The 25,452-nt window shown below is 36.5% G+C and overlaps 1 protein-coding gene across 4 annotated transcripts in view; it reads left to right on the forward strand.

Moving 5' to 3' along the window:
- The first annotated feature begins 628 nt into the window (after window positions 1-628).
- Window positions 629-25,452, forward strand: part of atp11b (ATPase phospholipid transporting 11B (putative)) — a 96,615-nt gene continuing 71,791 nt past the window's right edge. For all 4 annotated transcript variants that reach the window (XM_056448086.1, XM_056448087.1, XM_056448085.1 and 1 more), the window contains exons 1-7: window positions 629-921; window positions 16,502-16,618; window positions 16,722-16,811; window positions 22,360-22,440; window positions 22,537-22,644; window positions 24,634-24,762; window positions 25,342-25,445. In XM_056448086.1, the coding sequence (XP_056304061.1) occupies window positions 895-921; window positions 16,502-16,618; window positions 16,722-16,811; window positions 22,360-22,440; window positions 22,537-22,644; window positions 24,634-24,762; window positions 25,342-25,445 (656 nt within the window). In that variant the 5' untranslated portion in view covers window positions 629-894. The remainder of the gene's footprint in view (window positions 922-16,501; window positions 16,619-16,721; window positions 16,812-22,359; window positions 22,441-22,536; window positions 22,645-24,633; window positions 24,763-25,341; window positions 25,446-25,452) is intronic.

Consider the following 25,452-nt stretch of genomic DNA (forward strand, 5'->3'; position numbering starts at 1 on the left):
ACACCTTACTAGTACCGTGTTGGACCGACTTTTGTCTTCAGAACTGCCTTAATCCTTCGTGGCGTAAATTCAACAAGGTACTGGAAATATTCCTCAGAGATTTTGCTCCATATTAACATGATAGCATCACGCAGCTGCTCCAGATTTGTCGGCTGCACCTCCATGATACGTCCTGACCATGTCTACATGCCTGAACGCATTGAGTTGCTGCCATGTGATTGGCTGATTAGAAATTTGCATTGAGCAGTTGGAAAGGTGTACTTAATAAAGTGGCCAGTGAGTGTATATCCAAACTTGACAAATATTTCCAAATATAGAAAGTATTTCTGCCACATTTAGAAACAAACTTGACAAACAAATGTTTGGTAAAACACATCTTGTCAACCGTTGGAATTACAAATCTGTATGTGTTCAAATATATGTTGAAGTCTTGCATTAACTGCTCATGAGTTAAACTATCCACAGTAATCTAAGAGTTTAATGTCTAAAAGTACACAGTTTTATCAAACAAGTTGAAAAAAAAAGATATTTTATATCGTGATGAATTCCTGCAGGCGCACGTGCGACTCAACTTTCCACAGGCGTTGATCTGTTTGGCGAGTGACGTCACTTCCGGGATGTTGTCAGCCAGCCAGCCAGTCTGTCGGTCTGAAATATTCTTCTGCTCCGTCAAGAAGCGCAGCGGGGAGTGTGTGTGAGTGTGTGACCGTGTTTCAGCGCTCCGCAGCGGGCTCCAGGCGCAGGATGGCCCGGCTCTCGGTGTTCGCAGCCGCCGCTCGGATTCAGTCTGATAATGCGGAGATTATCCAGCAGTAGCGGCGGTGTTGATGCTGCGGGGATCGGTGTCGGTGAAGCGGGCTAACATAGCTGCTCACTGCGCTAGCCGGAGCCAGGATGTATCGCTGGATCCGACAACAGCTGGTACGATTACTCTAATTAATATTGACCGTAATTAACCTTTGGTTTTATATTCGCTCATCCATTCAGTGACAACTTGTGACACGGTCTCCGTATTGTTTACCATGCTAACGTTACTTTGAATATTGTGTCTGAAATTGGTTTGACTTCAAAACATTAGCACTATCTAATTGACTGTGAACACTGTTGTGCTTCGCAAATGATATCCTTATTTAGAATTTGCAAACAATACTTTTCTGAAATTATATTAAAGAGGAAGTCCGAATATAATACTAACTCTACCCTAATGTAAAATTGAGGTAAAGTTATCTATTCAGCGACAACTTGTGACACGGTCCCTATGTTGTTTACCTATTGCTAACGTTACTTTGAATATTGGGTGTGAAATCGCATGCAATTAAGACTTCAAAACAACATTAGCACTATTTAATATTGAGGTAAAGTTGGTTTTATATTTGCAGATTCTGACTTCTTAATAATTTAGTTTCAGAACAGTATTTTTTTAGTGAAATCTTTTTGACAGCTAATAACTCTCAAAGTACAACATTGTTTACAGTCAAATAATAGTGGTAATGTTGTTTTGAAGTCATACTTGCATGTGATTTTTAGATCGAATATGCAAAGTACCATGGTAATCAATATAGGGAGCATGTCAACATTAGCACTATTTAATATTTAGGTAAAGTTTTATAGTTGCACCTTCGTTCATTTGTGAAGAGTTACAACTTGTATAACGGTCTCTATATTGTTTACTATACTAACCTTAACGTTACTTTGATTATTGGTCTGAAATCGGATGAAGTTATGACGTAAACAACTTTAGCACTATTTAATTCAACAATGAACAATGTTGTGCTTCGCTAATATGATCTGATCTCCCTATTTAGAATTTGCAAACGATACTTTTCTGAAATTATATTAAGAAGGAAGTCCAAATATAAAACCAACTTTACCTCAATAAAAACTCAGTCTGCAATCGCGTAAAAGTATGCCTTTCGGCTCAGCTCCTTCTTCACCACAACGGACCGGTACATCGACCGCAAAACTGCTGCCGCTGCACCAATCCGCCTGTCAATCTCACGTTCCAACCTTCCCTCACTCATGAACAAAACCCCGACATACTTAAACTCCTCCACCTGGGAGCATAAAGCAGAATATAAAGACTAATACAGATTTATTATAATGACATACTGTTATGAGACAATTTATGAGACCATTTATGTCTATATTGTTTACGACGCTACTTTGAACATTTGGTTTGAAATTGCATTAAAGAATGACGTCAGAACAAAATTAGCACTATTAAATCGACTGTATTTTAATAGTCATTTGCTGCTAATATGATTTTCCTGTTCACAAAGACTTTTCTGAAATGATATTAAGAAGGAGATCGTCTGGTCGGCGCCAGTGGTGTAGTGGTTAGTGCGTTGACACATGCACTCCGGTGCTCACGGCGACCCGAGATAGATTCCGCCTCGCAGTCCAATGCCGATCTTTCCCCTCTCTCTGCTCCCCATGCTTTTCTGTCAATAATCTCTACTGTCCTATACATTAAAGGTGAAAACCCCGAAAAAAAAAAAGGAGAACGTCTGAATGTGTGAATATAAAACCAACTTTATCCCAATTTTCCTGCGTTGCATGAAAACAGTATTAGTAACATGACAGAATGCTCTGGATATCTCAGATATGCAGGTTAAATACCCCCTGTCGAGATTTTTGTTTCCCTCTGTTGTTGATCTGTCATTTGATATGTTTGTAACGTGTTACTGTCAGGTATGTTTGTTTCTTTTGAGCCCCAAGGGCAACATAGTGATGGGAAAAAGAGTTGTGAGGAAAAATAATGTTTCAGTTCTTTTGTGTGATCTTTCAAACGAGTTACTTTCGCAAAACATTTCTGTTTGTTTGTTTATTTATTTGTTTGTTTTTGTGTGGTTACATTCTCTTGAGAGATTTTGTTTGCTCATAGATTTCAGTTCTTTCACAAATCTATTGTCTACCCAAGAGAAAAAACACAGCAAAAAAATAAATAAAGAGCTTGTTTCAGGTCTTTTAAAAAACTAATGTTTCCTTTAGAGAAAATTATTCACAATACCTGACTGAAGTCTTGTTGTTGATCCCAGTTGTAAGTGCGACAAATAATAAATTGACTTCTAGTTGATCATTTGTAAAAGTGTCAGAAGGTGGATTTTCCTGATGAATCAACTGCAGTATTTGTGATGATTGGGATGCAGTTCAACAGAAGACCTACTGGAACCCACATGGACCCAAGATTCTCACAGAAATCAGTCAAGTTTGGTGTATGAAAATTCATGGTTTGGGGTTACATTCAGTATAGGGGCGTGCGAGAGATCTGCAGAGTGGATAGCAACATCAACAGCCTGAGGTCTCAAGACATTTGTGCTGCCCATTATATTACAAACCACAGGAGAGGGCAAATTCTCCAGCAGGATAGCGCTCCTTCTCATACTTCAGCCTCCACATCAAAGTTCCTGAAAGCAAAGAAGGTCAAGGTGCTCCAGGATTGGCCAGCCCAGTCAACAGACATGAACATTATTGAGCATGTCTGGGATAAGATGGAGGAGGCATTGAAGATGAATCCAAAGAATCTTGATGAACTCTGGGAGTCCTGCAAGAACGCTTTCTTTGCCATTCCAGATGACTTTATTAATCAGTGATTTGAGTCATTGCAGAGATGTATGGATGCAGTCCTCCAAGCTCATGATGGAGTCAGACACAATATTCATTCTGTTTCCACTGCAGCATGACCACATATTCTATACTGGACATTATTTCTGTTCAGTGACGAGACTTTTGTCTGAGCAAAGTCAGACCTTACTGTCCTAATTAAATCATTAAAATCAAGACATGATCATATTTTATTGTGGTAAAATCAGCGTAATCTAGAGGCCTTTGCCTTTCATATAAGCCACTTCTGACAGCAAATGATCAACTAGTCAAGTTATTATTTGTTGTTCCTAAAACTTTGAGAAGTGATATGACTTTTGTCAGGTTGTGTATTTGCAGGTTTAATTTTTTTCACAAAACTATTGTTTGCCCAAGAAATACAATTATTCTCATATTTAAGTTATTTTACAAAACTTGTTTTCCCTAGAAAACCAGAACTGAAATTAGCAATTTCACAAAACTATTGTTTGCCAAGAATAAAATAGCTTATTTTAGTTTTTTCACTTATTTTCACATTTCAATAAAGCACTCACATTTCACATTGCCGTTCTGTAACAAAACTGTTGTTTCCCAGAGGAAGACATTTATTCACAAATTCACACAGTCCTTTCACGAAACTGTTTACCCTACAAAAAAAGCAAAGAAAGCTTGTTTCAGTTTTTTTTTTTACAAAACTATTGTTTCCCTGCGAGAAAAATATTTATTTGCACATTTTAGTTCCTTCACAATTTTGTGTTCCCCTTCAACTAACTTTGTGTTTGTTCACCCAACAGTTGCGTTAATTCACCAAACTGTTGCGTTTGCTTGAGGAAAATGTGCTTTAGTTTGCACATTTGCATTCTTTCCCAAAACTATTGTTTTTCCCCAACGCAAATTGATTTGTTCTGACAGCCCTCCTGTGTTTTACAAAATTGATGTGTAGCGTAATGTGTATTTGTTGTGGAATAAGAATTATTTCAGGATGTGATTTTAAGGTGTTCTAGTAAAGCATTTATTAACCTAGTATTTTGTGCAGGTTTGAACACAGATAGATTTTAGTGGTTTATTTTTTTAAAGGACATTCCTTGTGTTTTTGTGCATACAAAATAGCCAAAATTGCTTATGATAAAGGTGGTTGTCATGTAGTTTAGTGAAAGAAAGAAATACAGAGGCTGTGTTGCATTGGACATGCACTATGTGATGTTTTTTTGTTTATTTCAGCAACCAATCAGATTTATTTTGCATTGAACTATAGCTGATATGATGTCATAGCATCAAAGCACCTTTAAAGTCATTTCACTTGGTGGGGATCAGGGAGGGGCCAAGCTGGAGTCTCTCTAATCCCCTGGGCTCTCTTGGTTGTGGGAATTCCAAATTGAACCAAACAAATGATTTCACTTGGCGGCCATCTTTATAATGCCTCTCAGGCATTCTGTTTGAATGGGGAATCATCAAATTCCCCAAAATTTGCCAAGCTTACGATTAAGTTTCTTATTTGGAAAACATTTATTTTCACTTGTAGATGGTTCATTTAAAAGTAGAGATTTCAAGCTTTTTGACCCCAGAGGGTTCATAATGAAGCTGCAGAAAATGTCGCAAAAACACATCTAGATCAGAGCCTCTTTCCCGGCGAATCCTTAGTCTACATCGATCAACTATCGGCTTCTGCACAAGGCAGGGCTACATTGGCCATATTGACAATACACCTTTCCCCTTTAAAAACTTGCTGTATAATATAGTTTTTTGTCCACATCCAGCTCGTGTTTGATGCCTTCAAAGCTTAAAGAGTAGCTTCAGTTTGTGAATGAATATTTACTCAAATTGAAAAAAAAGACATAATTGATTTTGAGTTACCATGTGATATTTCCTTATTTTCTTGATTCTGCAGATCCCATATGGTTAACAAATGAACAGCAGACACTATATTTAGGCATATTGTGTGGTATTTAAAATGTCAAGGGCTGTTTATCTTGTTTGACCGTCTAAATCCTGTCTCCTGATGCTGCCGGCTTTACAGGAAGTGTTTAAATCTGCGTAGTTTCACTTTCATTTCAGATCTGCTCTGTTTCAGATGCTTCTGTAAAGGGCTGCATGATGACAGGAAACAAAGATAACCACAATCATTTTCTTTTGTTTTAATCACCAATAATGTCACTTTTTTTAGTTAAGCACTATCATCCACTTTAGGATTTTATTGCATTTTAAAGCCACATGGGCAATTGCACATTAATATTACGATGACAGTGTTGCTCTTTAGTTTTCAGCACTTGCTTCATTTGACAGTGTTGAAAGACTGGACTTCCCAGAGCGCCTCTTGTAATTGTTCCTTGCAAATATAAGCATTCAGTAAGAATTCTGTGCATCTGCTCAGATTGTAGGTCAACAAACCTTTTGGGTTTAATTCCTCTCTCGTTTACAGACATTAAATTACGCCATAAAAACACCCCAGAGAACCAAAGCAAACAGAGACATGCTTAAAGACAATCAAATTGCCCAGTATAACATTGTTGTGACAGTTTTAAATGCAATTAAAAATGAAAGGTTGGCATATAAAAGAGACCTTTTTTTTGGTCAGTGGGGCATAATAATAATAATAATAATAATAATAATAATAATAATAATAATAATATTACTACTACTAATAATAATAATAATAATATTAATAATAATAATAACAATAACAACAATAGTAATAATAGTAATAATAATAACAATAATAACAATTGTATTACTACTAATAATAATAATAATACAATTACTATAATAATAATAATATAATAATAATAATAGTAACTTAAACAATAATAATAATAATTATAATAACAGTAACAATAATAATTTTACTACTACTAATAATAATAATATTAATAATTACAATAACAATTTTAATAATATTAATATAATAATAAAGATTTTAATAATAATAAAATAAATTAAATAAAAAAGACGTTTTATGTCAGTGGGTATAATAAAAAATATCAATTTAATAATAATAATAATAATAATAATAATAATAATAATAATAATAATAATAATAATAATAAATAATAATAATAGTAAATATTATTAATTATAATAACAACAACAACAAAAATAATAATAACAATAACAATTGGACTACTCCTACTACTACTACTACTAATAATACAATACAATTACTATAATAATAATAATAATAATAATAATAATAATAATAATAGCAATTTTAATAATAATGATGATCATAATAATAATAGCAATTTTAATAATGATAATAATAATAATAACAACAGCAACAACAATTTTACTACTACTACTACTAATAATAATAATAATTACAATAACAATTTGAATAATAATACTAGAGTAATAATTATTAAATTACATAAATTAAAATAAAAAATGGGCATATAAGGGACATTTTATGTCCGTGGGCATAAAAAAAATTACAATAACAATATTAACAATTTTAATAACAATAATTACAGTAACTATTTTAATAATGTTAAAATTTTTAATAATAATTAATAATAATAATAATAATATTAACAGTAATATAAACCATAATAATACAATGAATAATATATATTTTATATATAACAATAACTATACACTCTAACAATAATGATTTTTTAAATAATAAAGATTAATAATAACAATAAAAAAATTGCAATAATAACAATGTTAATAATAAGAAGAAGAATAACAGTAACAGTAGCAATAACCTGCTTGTTAAGTCATGACGTATAAAATATTGTTTCTGGGTCCAAACCGCTTGAATTGAGAAAATATTCATTTATGACCACTTTTATGACCACAAACAGCATGTTTATTAAGTTAAAGGTTTGATACTGATTAGAACTTGAAGTGGCGACGAGGTCTTAAAATATTCTGACAAAGTCTTTAAAAGACTTAAAAAGCTATTGAAATTACCTTTAGAATTCCTGCATATACCCTGTTTAAATGTGTCTGTCTGTGTGTGTATATTGATTATCGCATGTTGTGAATTTCGGCTTTTCGATTAATCGCTCAGCCCTACTTGGATCACATTGAGTCGCTAAGCTTACACAGTAACAGATCTTTCCTGAAGTGCTCGTGAATGTGATCATCTCTGCAGTCAATGGTCTGTCTTTGCACAGAGATTCTTCCTGAGTGTCTGAGCTTAAAGTCAGAGCTCAGGCTAAAGCGTGAGTGTGAGCTGCTCTATGTTTGCTCTTCTCCTGCCAACGTCATCTTAACGCCAGCTCATCTGCTCATACCAGCTGCTTTCAGCGCTCATAATCACTAATGATAGTCAGACGAAACAGTGCATTTGATGTATCCGCGTCTGTGAATACACCAAGTACAGTTGCAGTCAAAAGTATTAGCCCTCCTGTGAGATTGTGTCTTTCAAAACAGTAATAAAAAGCAATACATATAGAATATAGTACTGTTTAATAATAGACATAGGAGAATTATGCGTTGGTAGTGTTGTGAATGCAGTTTGAGGGAACTGATGGAACATTTTTGGAGCAAATTTATTGTATTTGAAAAACACCAATTATAGAGCTGCACAATTAATCGAAAAAAGATCGCGATCTCGATTCGACCCCCTAGACGATCTTAATCCAGCATTTCTACGATTCTGCCAATCATATTTTCAAGTTCAGGAGAGAAGCAAAGGCGGCTGCACGAGTCTTTTTATTGTTTCGCATACATTGCTCAGCGACATGGACACCTCCAAATGATGTTAAAAGAGTCACATACTGTATTTTTAAGGTATAATTCACCTAAAAATGTCATTTTTGTCTTGATATAATGCTGTATTCGCGGCCGGGAAATCACACGTGAGCTGTTGCAACAGAGTTGTGCATGAAAATAAATGTTTACAGTGTCAGTATAACTACTCTAGCCTATATAATGTTGATTTTACCAGTGAATTAAGTTTCACAAACTAATTTCGAGAGGAGCACGTGATATGATTGACTGCAGCTGGCCACTCATCTACATGCATTAGTGGCTAACTAATGCATGTAGATGAGTGGCCAGCTGCAGAACTGAAATCAGATTGATCCAACTCACTATAAGTAGCCTAGCTAGAACTACTTCCTTATCTTCGTTTTTCCGAAGAAACCCCCCATCCACCCCTTCTCCTTCTTTCCTCCTTTACCACGGGGAGCTCTCGAGAACCACCTGATCTCATTCTCCCCTCACATGCCCTATGGACTAGGCGGGAGCCCTGGGCTTAACTATCTTTGAGCTCAGGGTTCTCTTTCGGGACAGCATGCCAAACATGCTAACAGTTTTCAAACAATATCTAAGTGTGAACTCTTGAAATGGTCTAATAATGTTGTCAATGACACATTGCAACCATAGGCCTATATCTCAAACATAACTCTACATCATAATTATTATAAGTAGAATAGAATTATTTATAGAAACCAGTAGACCTACACATAATATCATTGTTGTTTTACCATATGTTTGAGAAAAAACAATAATAATCCAGACTCATATTAAGCTTATTTTTACATCTGCGGAATCGTGAGAAAATCCTGATCTTTATTTTAAGCAAAAAAATCCCGATTCTCATTTTAGCCAGAAACGTGCAGCTCTAACCAATAATCAACACTAACAAAACCCAGCGGCATCAATCTAACTAATGTGGAGATTACTTGTTGGTTATGTGCGCAAAATAATATGATTGACATTAAATAGTAAAGATGGGATTTCATAATTTTAAGTGACAGAAGCATTTAAATATCAGAGCCAATCAGAAACGGAGAATAGCGCACTGTACTCATAAACCATTTGAACATGATTAGTGCTTTTTAGTGTGCAAACAAACGCTGGAAACATAAAATAAATGTGATTTATCACACCTCCCTGTGATATGGATGTGAATATTGCATACTATTATCGTGATGACACATTTAAGATGTATCGTGTGGCCTTTATGAACATGCATGAGGGTGTTGTGTGATTTATTTTGAATTTCTCAGATGTTTCACAAAATCACAAAAATTTGCGACTTTTTGTTGTTTTTGCGATTGATTCAACGATCGCGGTATCTGATAAGAACGACCCATTTATTTATGGATTTATTTATTTAAAAGGTGTCTTTTGCATGTTTCTATTTTAGAAACAGTGTGGCAATAAATGTCCAATGGTATTCAAACTCACATTGGTAGTATTAACACTGAAAAAAGCCCATAATCAGTACCTGAGGTGATCATTGTCATAGTAGTTTATGCTGTTGTTCATTCACCGGCAACACAAAAATGGAAACCGTTTCTAAAAAAAGGTAAATGGAAAAGACTCATTTTAGATGTAGTACGTCCAAGTTCCATTTAAACCACCGATTGTATAGCTAACAATTTTGACCTTAAAATGTTTTTATCTTAAACTACTTTTATTCTAGCCGAAATAAAACAATTAGGTCTTTCTTCAGAAGAAAAAAAAAGATAGAAAAATTCCTTGCTCTGTTCAACATCATGAAATATTTATACGAAAATAAAATTCACAGGGGGCTTATAATTTTGACTGTATATGAATAATATATTGCGAATTGTGTGGCTAGAATAAGCCTTCAGTTCTCTTGGGGCCATCCAGTTGTCCTCACTCATCCTTTTTTAATGCTTGCTCCAAGTTAGCGCACTTTCAGTGGACTTTCCGACAGGTCATGGTAGGATAAGGGGAAGTAGCTGTGAGTCAGCGTCTCATTAGCCTTCACTTCCTGAACGAGTGTTTAATTAAAGGTGCTTGAGTGGAGTGACGGACCCGTTCCTCAGACTCACAGACTGTTACACAATGTGCAGAGCAGATTGAGCGCCCTCTCCAATTCTCAGTTAAATAACTGGGCATTAAGAGTGAATTTTAGCCAGCGAGCAGCAAAGCAAAGCCGACACACAGCTGTGCCTCACTGCTATTATTTTTTCAGTTCGCTCTGGTCGCCTCAGTAAGCATTTACAAGAGAAGAGATGCAGCAGTGTTTGCTCTCCTGTTAGTGCCATTTACAGTTGTAGTCAAAATTATTAGCCCCCCTGTTTATTTTTTTCCCCCAATTTCTGTTTAACGGAGAGATTTTTTTTCAACCCATTTATAATCATAATAGTTTTAATAACTCATCTCTAATAACTGATTTATTTTCTCTTTGCCATGATGACAGTAAATAATATTTGACTAGATATTTTTCAGGACACTAGTATTCAGCTTAAAGTTACATTTAAAGGCTTAATTAGGTTAATTAGGTTAACTAGGCAGTAGAGCTGCACAATTAATCGAAAAAAGATCGAGATCTCGATTCGACCCCCTAGACGATCTTAATCCAGCATTTCTACGACGACATGGACACCTCCAAATGATGTTAAAAGAGTCACATACTGTATTTATAAGGTATAATTCGCCCCAAAAATGCCATTTCTATCTTCATGTGATGATGTATTCGCAGCCGCGAAATCACACGTGACGTGAGCTGCTGACCGTGAGCTGTTACCGCAGAGAGGGCGGGCGTGCGCCTGTGAATGAAGTCTACTTTAGTGAACAGAACCTACATAGGCTGTGAATAACGGGTAATGAAGATGTTAATAACGTTCAGTTTGTGAAACAGAGTAATTGTTTGAGAGTCGCGCGGGAAGGATGAACCGCGCTTAGCAGTGAAAATGAAACCAAAAGCGTGCACATCATTTAAATAATCATATGGCATGATAGAGTTATGATTAGACTACGACAAGCATTTGATATGCTTTTTTCAGCCTGATCTCACGAGAAAACGTAAGCATTTTACGTTTTGTCAGTTTAGTGGCTAATTCGTACGAATTCAGTCATACGAAATTGTACGATTTTTAAAAAGGAGGCGTGGCACCTAACCCCACCCCTAAACGCAACCGTCATTGGGGGATGAGCAAATCGTACGAAAATGTACGAATTAGATCGTACGAATTCGTACAAATTAGCCACTAAATCAAAAAGTTACGAATTGCCGTGTGATTGCGTTGGCTTTTTTCTTTCTTAGAGAACACAACGATTTGTGCATGGGAATAAACAGTAGACCTACCTATAATATTATATATATTATCAATTTTACAGATTTATTTTTTACAGTGAAGGAAAATTTCAGACAAATTTTCAATCATTCGCGAGTTTAACAACCATACTGACAAAATTAATTTATACTTCCTGTGACAAAACAGACATTAGAGTTTTAGTACATTGTTGAATGCTGCACAATAAATTTGTTCTATTACATTTTGTAATAGTTTTTACAAGATTTTGTATAGTCATCTACTTGCTTAGGAGCAATTCCATGGAAATGTCCACCTTACCATGATTTTCACCACAATAGAGAAACCCTTTCTAGGTTTTTTTGTGTGGGCTTGTATTTGACAGTACTGTAAAATACTCAATAATGGCTGTGTCAATGTTTTCAAGCAGTAATATTTGATTTAGCAAAGTCACACAAGTGCCAATTTCACATCTAACTCATCCATAAGCAAGCTTTTCCCTCATAAATACAGAAATGTCCAATAAAATAAACTCAGTCATGTTTGAGAGCAGCTCTTCTCCTGTTGATCAGCATTGTTTCTGTTGTGCATATTTAATTCACTCACTTTCTACAAAGTATGATATAGACTGTAAACTCCCAGACTTTCCTGCTCACATCCGTAGCGCATGTTTATTTCCCCTTATTTACAACCTAAAACATGTTCCCAGGTTGATATTCTCCTGATCCTGTAACTCTGAAGTTGGTTGTTTTGGAAAATATAAACAGATGTTTCAATTTACTGTGAATACTTACTTGTGTTTTACCTCAAATTTTACATCCATAACCCTGGATGACAGCGTAGATGTTTTAATCTTGACAAATCATGACAAATTTCTCAATGATCTCTAATGTAAGAGGTGTTGCGGTAGAGCTAAGAAGACTCTCTATAGTCCTTCCTCAAACATTTTCCTCAATCCGTTCTTTCAAATCTTAACAAGTCTATGAATCTGTTAAAACGCTTTGGTAATCACTGTGGCGTCAGCTTTGGAGGGTGAAGAAAAAGCAGCAAAAGATGTTCGTGCTGGCAGACAGAAGGAGACGCTCTCGGAAATGTGGAGGGGGAAATGGGAGGGAAACGCACACACACACACTCACACTCACACACAAAGGTTCAGTCAACAGAATCAGGCTGTAATTGAACACATGTGCTGCCAGTAAGGCTAGATGACGTGGCCCTGCAGAGATTTCCCAGCCTTTACTGATTCAGTGTAGACATTCAGCAGCTGTCTGAGAGTCAGGGTTTGGGGGGAAACGTTCAGCTCTTCTGCTGGAGGATTTGCATAAAGCAGCAGGTGGATGGAGAGTTTGTGTTTATGCAAAGAGCGGTCACGTGTTTCACAAAACCGAGCCAATATATGTGTATACGTCACAGCAAACAGCCTATGGAGACTGTGTGTGTGTGTGTGTGTGCGTGCGTGCGTGCGTGCATGCGGGCGGGCGTCTGTCTCTCTGTCTCTCTGTCTGCGTTTGTGTACAGTTGAGCTGAGAATTATTCACCCTCCTGTGAATGTTTTTTTTTTTTTTGTCAAATATTTCCTTGATGTTTAACAGAGCAAGGAGTTTTTCACAATATTTCCTACAGTATTTTTCCTTGTGGTGAAAGTCTTATTTGTTTTATTTAGTAGTTCATTTGGCCTTTCTGTGTGGAGTTTGCATGTTCTCCTCGTGTTGGTGTGGGTTTCCTCCGGGTGCTCTGGTTTCCCCCACAGTCCAAACACATGCGCTATAGGGGAATTGAATGAACTAAATTGTCCCTATGAGTGTGAACGAGTGTTTATGGGTGTTTCTCAGTACTGGGTTGCAGCTGGAAGGGCATCCACTGCGTACAACATGCCGGAATAGTTGGCGGTTCATTCCGTTGTGGCGACCCCTGAAATAGAGACTAAGCTGAAGGAAAAGTAATGAATGATTGAATGAACAATTTCTTATGCCGAAATGCTTTTAAAATCCGCAGACAGTCAGAAACACGTGCAAATGATAAATTATAATACACACTCATCCTGCAACGTGTTTATCACGTGTTTATTATATATTGTAAACCCTAGTGTCTAAGGATAGGTACCTTTCTTTTTACCGTTTTAAATTATTAAATTTACTGGTGCTAAATTATTAAAGGCCGCATTAAGCTCCGATGTATCAATAAGCACTAACATTAACGATTCTGCTATCGGTACTGGACAATTATTGCAGAGCAAACATACCAAAGACTATAGAGTACACTTACAGTTGCATAATTTAACTGACCAACCTCGTCTGCACAGCTGAAGAAATGCTCGTGTTTCCGGCGAGTGCGTCAAGTATAAAAGCCTTCACAGTTCTCGGCTGTGCTCACACACTCAGCGGAGGCTCGCGATAAGCGCACACACATAGCTTACGACACAAGCTGTGTTTCCATCCACCTATTTTTCTGTACATTTTGCAAATGCGCATAAGACATTTTTATTTACTTTTGTGTGAACTAACCCTTTAATATGTGTACAGTGCACAGTTGGGACAATTATTTTATTTCTATCCCTCATTCATTCATTTTCTTTTCAGCTTAGTCCCGTTATTAATCTGGGGTCACCACAGCGGAATGAACCGCCAACTTATCCTGCTTATGTTTTACGCAGCGGATACCCTTCCAGCTGCAACCCATCACTGGGATACATCCATTCACAATCATAAACTACGGACAATTTATCTTACCCAATTCCCCTATACCAGGCATGGGCAAACTCGATCCTCGAGGGCCGGTGTCCCTGCAGAGTTTTGCTCCAACACTAATCAAACACACCTGAACACCCTAATTAGAGTCTTCAAGATCACTAGAAAGCTGTGTGATTTGATTAGGGTTGGTGCAAAACTATGCAGGGACACCGGCCCTCCAGGATCGAGTTTGCCCATCCCTGCCCTATACCATAAGTCTTTGGAACTCCACGCAGAAATGCCAACTGACCCAGCTGCGGCTTGAACCAGTGACCTTCTTGCTGCGAGGTGAACGTGCTACCCACTGCGCCACCGTGCTGCCTTTATTTTCATCAGGAACTCCATTTTATTTTTTAAAGTATCCTGCAATGCTGATGTTAGTAGGAAGATCCAGTTTAACTAGACTTTAAGCATGCAGGGAAGGTTTCCACTTCACCTGCAAGATTTACCCATGTCTGACTGACCTCCGTAAGAAATGATCTGAAGATTTCCATGTCAGTGAAGCCACACCCACCCATGACATAATCGCCATTGGCCAATCAGAGTTTAGAGGCGTTTACCAATGGGAACAAACTTTTTTGGCAAGCTCTTTAACCAAATATTTGGCTTTCTTTGAAACGACATCACATTCATTATTATATCGTAACTTCTAAAGCGCTTCAGTCACACGTGTGGGTCTTGGCCTGCAGAACAGAAATAAATTGAGAAGGCAATAGGAATTCAATAGTAAGTGATTTAGCTCTCGTGTGCTGTGAAAGTGCTTCCCATAATGAATTGTTTTGCTGCACACTAACTGAATTAATAATGACTCTGGCACAGCGTTATTCGGCCGTCAGGCTCTCAGCTTCTTCTGCTCGCCGTTTTTCCATAAGCTTTAAGATTATATCTCTGTTTCACCAATAGATAATATTGGGGCTGTGCAATATGACGATATATGTATCTATATATGTATCTCTTATGGACTAAATAAAGTCTGTAGTTTTATATTATGCTCTATCGTCTATACATGGTGTCACAAAATACATGGTTCACAGTAATATTTTATCATAATATGTGATCAATTCCAGCGTTATGGATGTGATGTTTACAGAAAAAACGAAAAACAGATTCACAAAAAGTATACACTCACTGGCCACTTTATTAGGTACAGCTTACTGATAGCGGGTTGGACCCTCTTTTGCCGTCAGAACTGCCTTAACCCTTCATGGTATAGATTCAACAAGGTACTGGAGATATTCCTCAGAGATTTTGCTCCATATTGACATGATAGCATCACGCAGTTGCTGCAGATTTGTTGTCTGCACATCCATGATTCTGTGAAGAGATTGATTTTTAGTCGTCGTTTGAAGGAAACCAGTGTATCCACAGTCCGAGTCTTAATGGGAAGATCATTCCACCAGTGTGGAACAGTGAATGAGAAGGTTTTGGAAAGTGATTTATAGCCTTCCTGCGATGGGACCTTCAGGAGCAGGTGGAGGTAAGAGGGTGAAGTGCCAGTGGCTGTCCTGCAAGCAAGCGCCAGTGATTTGAACTTGATTCGAGCTTCAACCGGTAACAGAGAGGTGTCACATGGGCTCTCATCGGCTCATTGAAGACCATATGAGCTCCAGCGTTCTGGATCAACTATAGAGGCTTAAGGGTGCAGGATGGGAGACCAGCTAGAAGAGCATTGCAGTAGTCCAGCCTTGAAATGACAAGAGCTTGGATTAAAAGTTGTGCAGCATGATCTGTTAAGAAGGGGCTGATTTTTCGGATGTTGAAAAGTGCAAATCTGCAAGATCGAGTCGTGTTAGCAATGTGCTCTTTGAAGGACAACTGATCATCCAGGATCACCCCAAGATTCCTTCATAGGGTAATGGTGGATGATCCCGACTGGATTGAGAAGTCATGCTGAATGTGTGATGTTGCAGGGAAGACAAGACGTTCAGTTTATTTAAAAGCGTTTTATTTATTGTATATTTCTACATTTTTAAGCAGACGTTTGCACAGAAGTTCTAAATAAAGTGAATGAGTAGACAGTACAGCTTTTTTATTACATGTGGTCAGTATATTTAAATTATTAATTGATTGAATTTACAGAAAAGGTACTATATCGTGATAAATATTGTCATTTTTGTCATATGTCGTCTAGCCCTAGGTAATCTCATATTATCCAGGCTGTAGGTGAAATATATTTAACAGGGAGTTGTTGATGTCTGTCAACTGACCGACTTGTTCCTTCTTTTCCAGGGCTTTGACCCTCCTCATCAGAGCGACACTCGCACGGTTTACATAGCAAACAAGTTCCCGCAGCATGGCCATTATATCCCTCAGAGGTTTGCGGACAACCGGATCATTTCCTCCAAGGTAAGAGCAAACAGCATGATGGTGTTTCTGAGAGCTTCCCTATTTTTCTTGACCATTTGACAGTAAAATACTGCACGCTTTTGTTGCTGTTGTTTGTTTGCAGTACACCATATGGAACTTTGTCCCCAAGAATTTGTTTGAGCAGTTCAGAAGAATTGCCAATTTTTACTTCCTCATCATCTTCTTGGTTCAGGTAAGCTCAGATGTTTCTCAGTTCTCACGTCTGTACCCCCTTTCACACAGTGATACTGATAAATATCTGGAAAATTTACATAATGACTTTACTGGTGAATTAAAAAGCCCACATTTTGCATTATAAAAGGTCATATTTTGGTTTTGGGGGTCTCCAACAACAGGCTGATATGCATGCAAGGTCAAAAAACACTTTCAATGGCTTATAATTTGCATTTCAGTGTTTCATACAGGTTTAAAATATACTTGCGGTGGTACCCAGATTGAAACACACCTTTTACCCACAGCACAAAATGGTCAACTACATGCGACAAACAAAAAAATAATGTGATTTTTAACAATATTTTTTTTTATTATGACACTCTTATACACCTTTTCTTTTCAATGGGTTAAAGTCATTAAAAAAGGCTGTTGAAATGAAAGAAATCCACTATTTTGCGTACTTTTATGCTTTTTAGGAGCCATGTGCACCCACAGACAGGCAAAGGGTGCTTTCTCTCTCTCTCTCTCTCTCTCTCTCTCTCTCTCTCTCTCTCTCTTTCTAAAGTTGCTTGATTGGCATGACATTTACAGTATTGTCAAAACATTTTAGATATGTATAAAGTATCTAATATATTAACATCATTAAATTAATAAATATACAGCAAATGAGAAATATATATTCAATTCACCTTTATTTGTATAGCGCTTTTACAATGTAGATTGTGTCAAAGCAGCTTCACATAGAAGGTCATAGTAAATAGGAACAGTGTAGTTCAGTTTGTAGTGTTTAAGTTCAGTTTAGCTCAGTTCAGTGTGGTTTAATATTCACTACTGAGAGTCCAAACACTGAAGAGCAAATCCATCGATGCGCAGCTCTACAGATCCCGAACCATGCAAGCCAGTGGCGACAGCGGCGAGGAAAAAACTTCACCAATTGGCGAAAGTGAAGAACTAAAAAACCTTGAGAGAAACCAGGCACAGTTGGGCACGACCTTTTCTCCACTGGCCAAACGTCTTGTGCAGAGCTGCAGTCTAGGCGCTGGAGAAGCTGGACCTCAGCGAAGACTCGTCTGTCCCTGGAGCGTCACAGGAATTAGTCTCATGCTGTCCATAACCACCACAGCAGCTGTTCAGGATACGGCCTGGTCCAGGATTATGGAAACCTTGGGATCATCTCGTCGCTGGTTCTAGATCGAATCAGCGGCACTGCATAATCTGAGGGCCTCAGGATGAGTATCCCCAGGTAGAAATAGAGAATAAAGAGAATAATTAGCATCGCTGCTGTTTATAGTGTATATAAACGAGATGAAGAAACCTGCTTGGAGCACATTCATGTATCATACCGCTAAGTGATGCATTGAGCGTATGCTTTACTAAAAAGATAGGTCAGAAATATCAGAAAAAATGAATAAAAATAGACATTATTGCTAAAAACTATAATAATTACTAGAATAAAAAGTGTAGTTAGTTGATTAGCCTTTTCTAATGGTGCACAAATATTTTGCAGCCATTATAGATGTCGTTTTGTTCTCTGAATAAATAGTAAAGTTTATTTGACTTGTTTATTAAATGATTAATTATATAATATTTCTCCCGCGGCTGTGCACGCACAGTCAGCTGCGACTTTAACCAAACAGCTGCGACTTAAACCAAACAACAAATAATTGAATCAAACAAACAACCAAATCCACCAAACAACAACCAAATCACCCAAACAACAAACAAACCAATCAATCAGTCATTCAACGAATCAACAACCAACCAAACAAATCAATCAAACAAACAAACAAATAAATAAATAGAATGAACCAAATTGACAAACAAACAAATAAATCAAATGAACCATATCAACTAACAAACCAATCAATCAGTCATTCAACAAATCAACAAACAACTAACCAAGCAAACAAATCAACCAAACAAACAGCAAACAAACCAATCAATCAACAAAACAACAACCAAACAATGAACAAACAGATAAATCAAATCAACCAAATCAACAAACAATCAAATCAACCAAATAAACTTACAGCCAAATCAACAAACAAACAAATCGATCAAATGAACCAAATAAACTTAACAAACAAATCAACAAACAACCAACCAAGCAAACAAATCGATCAAACAACAAACAAACCAATCAATCAGTTATTCAACAAATCAACAAATAACTAAGCAAACAAATCAACCAAACAAACCAATCAATTAATCAACAAAACAACAAACAAACAACGAACAAACAAATCAACCAAATCAACAAACAAACAAATCAGTCAGTCGTACAACAAACAAATGAACTAAACCATAAACAAACAAATCTCCCAAACAACTAACAGACCAATCAATTAATCAATCATTCATTAAACAAAACAACAACCAAACAAATCCATCAATCATTCAACAAACAAACAAATCAACTACACAAGAAGCAGACAAACAAACCAACAAACCAATCCATCAATCATTCAACAAACAAACAAATCAACTACACAAGAAGCAGACAAACAAACCAATCAATTGTTTATTCTAAGTGTCAGATATATAGCTATGGTCAAACCAGTATTAAATCAAAAATTTGCTTTTGTTGGATGATAGAGTCCTGTTAATGATTAATCATTGATTAAACAGGACGGATTTTAAAAGCACACTCTTTACAGCCATCAACTTTACCATTCACACTGAAGCTGGCAGATGTATGTTTAAGATTGTTTACTACAAACACATGATCATATGTTAAATTACAACACGACAAGTACTGATCATTATGCTAGTATTGCTCTGTCATTCCAGCCTTCGGCCGTAAGAGCAGGAAATCATAGTTCTTTATGTCAATCTACATGTTTTGACTTGCATTATGGTACAGTATAATGATTTAACTGTTACTGTTGTTTTATAAAAGGTTTTATGATTGAAAAATGCTATCATATCTATTGTGTTTGTTCATTTCTTTAATAACAGTAATAAATTAATATACACTCACTTTTGTTGTGGATATTTTTGCTGATAATAACAAAGATGTGTGCATGAAATTATGAATATTCCCGAAAAAGTCATATTGTCATTCAATAGAAAATGGATTTTGTAGGAAAGTTCAGATTCAGTTGGCATGAGTCTCAAGTGATCAATGAAACACAGACATTGTGAAATGTGCATGGTGAAATCCCTCATGTGAAACTTTGCGTTGCGTTGATTCCTGTTATAATAACTGCGTTTAAGAAACTATGAAACTAACTTTAAGAGTAACTTGGTGTAATGTTTAACTGAACTTGAAATATTTTAGTATGACACTGATAGGAACTTGATGTGTCAAATTTGAAACAAACAGATCGATCGATTATTCATTCATTCATTCACCTATCAACAACCAAACAAATCAAACAACAAATAACCAAATTAACCAAACAACAAACAAACAAGTCAACCAAACAACAAACAAGTGAATCAATCCAACTAACAAATCAAACAAATAAATCAACCAAACGGCAAACAAACAAATCACTCAAACAACAAACAAAACAATCAAGCAGTCATTCAACAAATCAACAACCAACCAAACAAATGAACCAAAAAAACAAATCAACAAACAAACCAATCAATCAACAAAACAACAGTCAATCAACAAACAAATCAAATGAACCAAATCAACTAACAAACAAATCAATCAGTCATTCAACGAATCAATCAAACAGCAAACAAACAAATGAACTAAACAATAAACAAACAAATCTACCAAACAGTAAACAAACCAAACATCAACCAAACACCAACCAAAAAAACAAATCAACCAAACGGCAAACAAACAAACCACTCAAACAACAAACAAAACAATCAAGCAGTCATTCAACAAATCAACAACCAACCAAACAAATGAACCAAAAAAATAAATCAACAAACAAACCAATCAATCAACAAAACAACAAACAAACAAATCAACAAACAAATCAATCAAATCAACTAACAAACAAATCAATCAAATGAACCAAATTAACTAACAAACGAATCAATCAGTCATTCAACAAATCAATCAAACAACAAAAAAACAAACTAAACAATAAACAAACCAATCAATCAGTCATTCAACAAATCAACAAACAACCAACCAAGCAAACAAATCGACCAATCAATCGAACAAACAGATCAACCAAATCAACAAATAAATCAAATCAAGCAAATCAACAATCAAACAAACAAATCAACCAAACGGCAAACAAACAAATCAACAAACAAAACAATTAAGCAGTCATTCAACAAATCAACAACCAACCAAACAAATGAACCAAAAAAATAAATCAACAAACAACCCAATCAATCAACAAAACAACAAACAAACAAATCAACCAAATCAACAAACAAATCAATCAAATCAGCAAACAAACAAATAAATCAAATGAACCAAATTAACTAACAAACGAATCAATCAGTCATTCAACAAATCAACAAACAACTAACCAAGCAAACAAAATTGACCAATCAATCAATCGAACAAACAGATCAACCAAATCAACAAATAAATCAAATAAATCAAATCAACAAACAAACATACAAATCAACCAAATAAACTAACAGACAAATCAACAAACAAATCAACCAATCAACAAAACAACCAAACAATGAACAAACAGAATCTTTGCGTTGCGTTGATTCCTGTTATAATGACTGCGTTTAAAGAACTATGAAACCAACTTTGAGAGTAACTTGGTGTAATGTTTAACTGACCCTGAAATATTTTAGTATGACACTGATGGGAACTTGATGTGTCATTTTTGTGTCAAATTCGTAACGCCAAAGTGGTTCATGTAGCAAATCAGCATTGTACAAAAATGACTAGGGGCTCATTCACACCTAATGCGACTTTGCTTCTAAAAACACGAGAGGCAGAGAGGCCAATCATTCAAAATCAAGGCATGATCATATTTTGTGGTAAAATAAGCGTAATCTAGAGGCCTTTACCTTTCATATAAGCCACTTCTGATACCAAATGATCAACTAGAAGTCAAGTTATTATTTGTTGTTCCTAAAACTTTTATAGCCGACAAGACTTTTGTCAGGTGGTGTATGTTTAAAAGCATTCATTTAGCATCTCCAATCGCTGGCTGACTTCTTCTCTGCTGTTTCGTCATGATAGTTACTTCAAGTCGCCCCCTGTTGTTACAAATAATAATAAAACGGCAAGCACATTTAGTATAAAAGCCTTCACAGTTCTCGACTGTGAGTGCGCAATCAGCGGAGGCTGCAGACACAGGTGAATGTATAAATCAGCCTTAAGCGCCACTCATCAATATCAGTTCCAAAGCAGTGGACCAATCAGAAGAGCCAAAGTCACAAGCTTATGTTTACAGCAGAAAGTAGGCATGACAACTGTTTTATTTGATGTTCACATGGCAGAGGAGTTGCTTGAGCACTGCATATTGTGATTTTTAAACACGTATGCATTTTATATGAATGGTCTTCATTAAACATGTTCGTTTGTTCTTTCAGAAGCAGCGCATGGAGTGTAAACGCAGTAAACGACACATCACACCACAGTTCTGCTCTGTTTGTAACCAGATTCTCTTTCTCCTTTGCAGTTGATGATCGACACACCCACTTCCCCTATAACCAGCGGACTTCCCCTGTTTTTTGTCATCACAGTAACTGCCATCAAGCAGGTGAGCAGGCGGAGTGTTCTCAGAGCTCTCCTTCATACACGCACACACACACACTGTTGCTTCCCTCTTTGATTAATCCTGTTCACACTCACACAGGGATATGAAGACTGGCTGCGGCACAAAGCGGACAATGAAGTGAACGGAGCGCCGGTGTTTGTTGTGCGCAGTGGCAGTCTGGTCCAAACGCGCTCCAAGAATATCAGAGTGAGTTTCGGCCAATCACAGCCATCAGCTTTCAAATGATCAAACCAATCGGTAGACATTTAGGCTGCGTTTACACTGCAGATCTTAATGGTCAATTCCAATTTTGTGACTCTGATTTCTGCTGCCATTCCTTTATGCAGTCTGTTCGCAGGGTTAAATTTGTTTGTTGTGTTTTTGACAATATTCTTGCTATAGTTTATCGCAGAAAAATTCACATTTGTTCGACTTCTAATCTAGGCATTTTTAAACTAGTTGCCAATAAAAAAATGTTAAGTCCATGGTGTGATTCATACACGTTGGTTATATACACGTTGTATACATGACAGATATTACAGTTTCACTCATGCTCACCATGCTTATACCATGCTTAATTATACCATGCATTATTATACCATGCTTAAATGTGTTAACTTGTGCTTCAAAAGTCATCTATGTATGTGAGATTTAAAGGGACAGTTCACCCCAAAATGAAAACTGTCATTATTTACTGACCTTTTACTTTTTACGTTTTCAAACCTTTATGAGTTCTTTCTTCTGCTTAACACAAAGAAGATATTTAGAAAAACGTTGGAGGCGACGCAGTGGCGCAGTAGGTAGTGCTGTCGCCTCACAGCAAGATGGTCGCTGATTCAATCCTGCCTTCTCATAACCAAGACATTGTGCGACAAAATCGATTAGACTACACACCGAGTTATAAAAATGTCCATCGCTGCGGAGTTTCTATCTGAAGAAAACACATGATTTTAGTCTGACTGCACCGTTAGAAAGCAAACTTTTAAATGAACGAATTTCCCCTTTGATAAATCCGACAGTAATAATCCGGAGCAATTAAATATTGGACAATATATCGGAGGAAAAAAAACTAAACAATTCTAACCTTCTGTAACTGATTGACTCAAGACCAAATGGGAAATTAGAAGTATGGGTTTTTAAGATATTTCTGCTCAGCTTTAAAGTCAACTTTTTAAAGATAGCGCTATTTAAAGTATTTATTGTACAGCGCTTATTTAGCAAGTAGCTATCGCAAATGTGTTTTTTGTTTTACTAATTTTATCAGCCTGTTCAAAATTTGAAGTTTATGTTATGTGATGCATTTTGTATGCTTGTACGGCTACGTTTGCAAAATAGAAAACATTTGTAATAATCAAATATAAATCAAATACTGGAAAATTAAATAATATCAATTAGCAAATTAATAATAATAATAATAATAACAAAAATAAATGGGACCCTTGGGTTTGCTATAGCTAATGCAGACTGAATCTGCGGACGTTTTTTGCTATTTCTGCAGAGAATTTTGGTAAAAATCTGTGATTTCTGCTGAATTATTTTGGGAGTATCAGAACTAAAACCTTAATATATAATAATAATAATATGTGAAATAAAAAAATAATATCTTTTTAACTTTTATTCATTGTTTAAAATGCAAATCCAATTAGATCCACTTTATTTGGTAAACAAAGCAAGTCTCTCATATAATAGATCTACTAAACGACAGAAAATATTACTGTACAAACTGTATTGTACATAAATCAGATAAACATTTTAATATTAGTCAATAATATTACTGTAATTAATTTATAAACTGAATAAATATAGATTTACACACATTTACTCAAGTAAATAAACTGAAATAATGATGGGCTAAAAATCTGTGGAAAATCTGCACGCGCAGATTCCGTGTGGGCCTAGCTATAGCCCCAGGACCCACTATGTTTTTAATCTAGCCGTGCTTACACTTCACACATGAGGGTACGCCGGAAACGTATCGGATAAATTTCCAGATATGAACGAGGCCTGAATCTGATCTGAGTCATCTCTAATTTTATAGTTGGAGTAATATAATTTTTGACTTGTTTATCTGTGCCACATGGGATAAAGAATTTGGAATTGTGTCCCTTAAAACATGCACTGTAAATCAGCCTTATTTGAAGAGGCCATGCTGGTTGATTGCTGGTTGATCATACGATGTTGTTGTTGTCGTCGTAGGTGGGTGATATCGTGAGAGTAGCCAAAGACGAGACGTTTCCTGCAGATCTGGTGCTGTTATCGTCGGATCGGGCCGAGGGGACGTGCCACATCACCACTGCCAGCCTTGACGGAGAGACCAACCTGAAGGTCTGCGTTTCTGCTCTCAAACTGAAGCCACTCACGGGATTACTTGCAGTGATTAAAGTGCCCCTATTATGCTGTTTTTATGCTTCATAATTTTGTTTTGGAGGCCTCTCGCTAGAGCCGTATAACCATCCAAGGTCAAAGATTGTCATTTTCTCATTGTATTCATTGCAGCGTCAGCTTTTCACAGTGTCTTAAACGGGGATTTTTAAACCGTTGGATTAAAGTACACATGAAATCAAAACTAACCATGTTGATTCTGTTAGCTCACATTGCTAGTTATACTGGACATTATTTCTGTTCAGTGACAAGACTTTTGTCTAAGCAAAGTCAGACCTTACTGTCCTAATTAAATAATTCAAAATCAAGTCATGATTATATTTTATTGTGGTCAAATAAGCGTAATCTAGAGGCCTTTGCCTTTCATATGAGCCACTTCTGGTACCAAATGATCAACTAGAAATAAAGTAATTATTTGTTGTTCCTAAAACATGGATGGGCGACAAGACTTTTGTCAGGTGGTGTCATTCTGATATGTGACCTGGTCTTGACACTGGGTGTTTTCTCTGTGCTGGTGCTTAGACCCACTATGCTGTGCCGGAAACAGCGGTGTCGCAGTCTGTGTCGCGGCTGGAGTCCCTGCAGGCGGTGGTGGAGTGCCAGCAGCCCGAGGCAGACTTATACAGGTACCTT

The sequence above is a fragment of the Danio aesculapii genome, chromosome 22 (assembly GCF_903798145.1).
Source record: "Danio aesculapii chromosome 22, fDanAes4.1, whole genome shotgun sequence".
In the NCBI taxonomy this organism is placed as follows: Eukaryota; Metazoa; Chordata; class Actinopteri; order Cypriniformes; family Danionidae; genus Danio; species Danio aesculapii.